General features: G+C 53.7%; 1 protein-coding gene across 1 annotated transcript; it reads left to right on the forward strand.

The window, feature by feature from the left end:
* The first annotated feature begins 546 nt into the window (after nt 1–546).
* Nucleotides 547–1,173, forward strand: LOC124698605 (transcription factor bHLH148-like). The gene has a single exon (XM_047231088.1). It carries the CDS (start codon nt 547–549, stop codon nt 1,171–1,173), a length of 627 nt encoding a protein of 208 aa, XP_047087044.1.
* The last annotated feature ends 4,204 nt before the right edge of the window (nt 1,174–5,377 follow it).

Here is a 5,377-nt window from a genome sequence, read left to right on the forward strand (position 1 = left end):
TTTTAAATCACCTGAAAACAAGGCAACCTTGCCCCTTGCTGTGCCATGACCCATGAGCAAGCAAGCAGGAAGCAGAGGAAGACGGCTCCGGCTCCCTGATCCAGATGGTGGAGCGACACGGAGCCACAAAGTCCAAACCCAGTGGACCTCATAATTAGCTGCTTGCTCGCTCGCAGTGTCGCACATGCAAAATGGATAGACCAAAAGCAAGCAAAGAAAAATGATACGTATACACACTCAACTAACACAGTGTTGATCAAATTAAAAACTAACTAATAATACTGCAAAAGAAACGAGAAAATAAAATGATCCCCAAAATCCAAAAGAGTCACATGGGCAATGCGGGGCGGCATCACTATTGTCATTTGGGGGCGCCCTTTATATTGAACCTCTCCCACCTCCCTCCCCCATCCCACCCGCTGGCCACCTCCCCTCTCCTCTCCTCTGCCTCTCAAACCCAAAGGCAAGCGCAGACCCAGCTCAGCTCAGCTCAGGAGAGAGAGGAGAAAGGTTCAGATCACAGGTAGCAACTGAATTCTTATTGCAATGGCGTCGACGTCGAGCTCGACGTCGGTGGACGAGAGGGAGCGCAAGCGGAAGCGGGCAGACTCCACGCCGTCGGGCGGGGCGGGGGCGGAGGCGCAGCCGTCCAAGTGGCGGACGCGGCGCGAGCACGAGATCTACTCGTCCAAGCTCTTCGAGGCGCTCCGCCTCGTCCGCGGCGGGTCGACTGCCGCGTCGCCGTCGACGGCCCCGGCGCGCGGCCGGGCCGTGCGTGAGGCCGCCGACCGCGCCCTCGCGGTGGCCGCCCGCGGGCGCACTCGCTGGAGCCGCGCCATCCTGGCGTCCCGCCGCCGCCGCCTCCAGGCCGCCCACCGCGCGCGGCTCCGCGCCCCGGCCTGCCCGTCGCGGCACCCCTCCGCTGCCGCGTCGGCGTCGGCGCCGGGGAAGGCCCCGGCGCTGGCGAGGAAGGCGAAGGTGCTCGGGCGGCTGGTGCCCGGGTGCCAGAAGCTGCCGTTCCCGGCGCTCCTCTCCGAGGCGTCCGACTACATCAAGGCGCTGGAGATGCAGGTGCGCGCCATGACGGCCCTCGCCGAGGTCCTGGCCAGCGTGTCGTCTTCAGGTCCAGCGTCGGCCTCCGGCAGCTCATCCTCCTCCTCCTCGCCGGCGTGACTTTGATCCGTGTATTCGTTGTAAATTTCTTCCCCCTCCTTCTTGTTCCATTTAATTTTCCTCTTCTCATGGGATGGGATTAGTTAGTTAGTTCGTGGTGTTGGTTGTGGAGTTAGTTGAGCGGTTAGTGTGGGGTGGTGGTGGTGGTGATAATGATGGCACTCTGGCGATTTCGCCCGTGCTGTAATGCCTGCCGAGTAGGCACATTCGTTGGTTCCTTCGTTCTGTTGCCCTGGCTTTCTCCTTTCTCCTCGGGATCCTTTTGTTCGATCCAGTCTCCGATACTACATTCATCATCAACGCATCAGGATTCAGGTCTGAAATATTCAGATCGCTTCGTCGTCGAGCTCCGTGTTTTGTTTCTTTCTTCTGCGAACGGTGCAGTGAATGGCTTTCTTGCTTTCCGGCGATGGGGACTTAACCTGCCGTTGGCCAGTGGGGAGTAGTAATCTTCATCATCATCTCGTAATCATGCTTGCCGCGTGATTCGGTTCAGCAACAGAAGCCTGAAAGTGATGCCATGAAGTTGCTCTGTTCCATTCTCCATGAACGATGTATGTGTCCTGTTGGATCACATGCTTGCATAAAGATACTGCTCAAAGTCTCTCAAAGCGGCACCCAACATAGCACTAATCGGTAGCTGTGCTGCATTATCAGGAACAAAGTAGCAGCAGCAGCAGCATTTCTCTCCATGGATGGATGGGGATGGGTGCTTGGAGTTCCTGGATAAAGGATAGAGGCTGCGGGGGACGGAGGTGGAGGATTTGTTAATCTAGACTAGAAAGGGTGGGGCGGGGCAGTAACATGGGAGGGGAACGGGGAAGCGTGGCAACGTGGGGCGAATAAATGGCACGTGGCCCATCTGAGCGGCACGCCGGCGGGGGGTCCACTGTGCAGTGTATCCCGATCACGAACCCGGCGTCGCGAACGCGCGGTGAAAAAAACATCTCGTTCGGACAGAAGAGTCCGTGCCCCGTTTTCACTCCCGTCGCCTTCACGGGCCCCACGCCGTTATTACAGCCTGCTCACAACGGGATTGATCCAGAGGAGGTGGTGCAGTGACGGAAGTACCCCTGCGCTACGCGACAGGAGTCGGCAGGAGACGAGCGTTGCCCGCCGGTGCGCCGTCGCCGCCGGAGAGCTCACGGGCTGAGCTGGATCATAATGGATCCGCGGGCCTGTGCCGTGTGGCGGACGGCGTGGTGTCGCCCGGGGAAGGGCCCCGCACGTCAGCGAGTGTATGCGATTCCACGTGGGCCGTACGTGTGGCGGGGATGGGCGGTGTGATGTGGCGCGGCCATCATTGGTCCGTCGCCATCGCCGTTCAGGTGAGGTGTGGCCGCTGCTGCTGCACTTGGGCTGCTAGGCTGGCCGGCCGGCTGCGTGTGTGCGTGACAGACAGGGCCGGGGCTACGTGACAAACCGTATGTATGTATCATGCCTCTCATGTGCGGCCCTGTACATTTGTCCTCCATCTCCTTCCTGTATGTGGTATCCGAGTGATCTGTCTCGTCGCCGGTCGATCCAAGTACCTATGCTGCGCGTCATCGGATCGATACATCAAACTGTATGGTAATCGTACTACTACTTCTGTTCTGTGTTTACATTCCGGTACTGGAATTACTTACTTTTGCGTGCATCGATTTGGAGGGGCACTACCAATGCACGCACGTTTTAGTACAGTAGTTGTAGATAGTTTGTTAAATTTCAGACGAAGCATATCTGAAGCTTGTGCCGCAAGCAAGGAACACTGCTGCTGCTGAACTGCATGCGACTCGGAATCCCAAGTGATACGTCAGTATTTCCTAGCATATCCTTTCCAAAACAAAGAAGAAACCCTTTAATCTTTATCTTCAAAATTTTGATATGTGAGCCGATTAAAAGTAATTTAATGGCTTGGTGTCAGCTGCTCCCTCCATATTGGTTTATAGGTCTTACATGTGTGTGTAGATCGTTAATTCAAAGAGATATTATACACCAAAGAGATATTACACCACCCCCAACCCTCCCAACCCTAGCCGCCTCCCGCCGCCGCCGTCGGCAGCGTCGCCGGGGCAAAGACCTCAGGGCGTGGCGGCGGCGGGGGGCCTCCCTCGTGACGCGGCGGGGACGACGGCCATGGAGTTTCTCACGCGCGGCGGTGGCCCTCCTGCCTCCCGGGGCAGCGGCGGTCTGACGAGGATGGAGGGGCGACGGCGGCTCTCCCGCCTTCCGCATGGATGGACGGGGACGATGGCCAAAGCCTGTGCTGCGGCCTCCCCGCCTCCCATCGGCGGCACGCCGGTGATGGCTGGTGGTGGCGGATAGTGCCATTCCCTCCGCCTCTCGCCGGTGAGGGGCGATGATCTTGGGCTTCTCCCGCAGTACGAGGACGCCCGGGGCAGCAGCCTTGGGTTCGACGGCGGTGGCGGCCTTCTTCTTGGCCGGAGGAGGTCGGCTGGTTGCTGGGGTGGCAGATCACGAGATCCCTCTACCCCGGTGATGAAGATCTAGTCGACGACGAGCTAGCGGCGAAGGGGCCACCGGTGAACACCGAGCCTTGACTTAGTTCTTCGCGGATGATGGCGGCGGCTATTGGCGTCGTTCCCTGCGAAGGCATCATCTTTGCTGGCCTCTCCGTTTGCTCTCGCCGAGTTGGGGATTCGCGCCTATCGGTGAAAACCGTGTCAAGATTGGCGGGCGATGGCGGCGTTAAGCGTCGCTTCCTTCTTGAAGGCATCCTCGTCGCAGTCCGTCGGAACTCACTCGTGCTGCTCCGGGGAAACCCTAGATCCAGCCAGGATCGGACGATGACGGTGCTTCCTGCGTCGTGCTACCTCTTGGGGCATCGTTTTTGGAGCAGCGGCTGGATGGAGGTGGTTTTGGTGGATTGGTGTTCATCTACCACGTTCCCTGATTCTCAGCGCCGTGGAGCTGCGGGGTATCGAAGACGGGCGAGGATTGCTGGACGCGGGCAGGATGGTGGAGCTGTTTGGTGTTATGGTGACATCGACAGCAGGTCTGGCACGGTCTATACGTTGATCTCGCTTGGAGATGGGTTCGAGATAGATGAAAGCTGCGAACTCTGCAATGTGTGCAATGGCACACCCTCAGGGTTTTGCTTTTTGGATGATGTGTGTTGGTGTACCGTCAGGGAGTATGGCCTTGTTCATAGTCCCCCACCCCCCTTCATCGTAGGTATAGCGAGTTGTCACTAGGAAGAAGGCTTCAAGATTGATCTTTGTATTCCCCTTGTAAGGCATTGCGAATAATTTAATAAAGAAAAAAGTTGTGTGCATCCTTTGGATGCAGAGGCTGGGGCTATGCTCCTTGATCGAAAAAAAACTATATAACATGAACATTATACCATTTGAAAATTCTCTATAAGATTTCTAGTCTCGAGTGATATAATTTTTGTAATATATATATATATATATATATCTAATATTAAGTTTCCTCAATTAGAACTACGCATAAGACTAATTAAACCGATGTGGAGGGAGTACTAAACTTAGTGGCTTTCCTTCTAGGGGTGGAAACGGATCGGAAAGTGCCCTTCTCATATCCGTTTCCATATTTTCAAAACAAATATGGATGTTGCCAAATATGAATTCATAGCGAATATTATTCGAATAAGAATATAGATCAGGTATTTTCTCAATTCAGAGCGGATACGAATATATTGAAATAATAGACTCATGTCGAGCCAACTCTTGAATGGTAGAGAGATAAATATACTGATATAATGCAGAGTACTTTCAAGTTCATTCACATAAAAGAGTATTTGATCGATTTGTTAGATTCGATAGGTTAGGTAATTGGCATATTGGGGCCGAATTACTGAAATTGGCAAAAATAATCTTATTTATCCACATTTACTTCAAAACTCAATACCACACGTTTTTCGTAAAACGGATTCGATTATTTCCCATATCCATTTTCAGGGACTTCATATTACCACTTCCATTTTCAGTCTACCGAATACGAATGTGGAATGCTAGATAATACGAATTATCCACTACTAGTTTCCACCCCTACTCCCTCCAACCAAGAATATGTTGCCTATAAAATGTACACAATATGAAAATGTATTTCACCGTGATTCTAAGAATCATATTACAAAATTGGTATAATTATATAAATGCTCAAACCTTACGAACTTTGACTTGCTCGCAAAATCACGCACAACATATTATGGAACAGTGGGAGTATTTCTTGTTTTAAA

The sequence above is a fragment of the Lolium rigidum genome, chromosome 3 (genome assembly GCF_022539505.1).
Source record: "Lolium rigidum isolate FL_2022 chromosome 3, APGP_CSIRO_Lrig_0.1, whole genome shotgun sequence".
Classification (NCBI taxonomy): domain Eukaryota; kingdom Viridiplantae; phylum Streptophyta; class Magnoliopsida; order Poales; family Poaceae; genus Lolium; species Lolium rigidum.

Coding starts and splice junctions, on each gene's coding strand:
- LOC124698605 (XM_047231088.1), top strand. CDS start 547: ATGGCGTCGACGTCGAGCTCGACGTCGGTGGACGAGAGGGAGCGCAAG.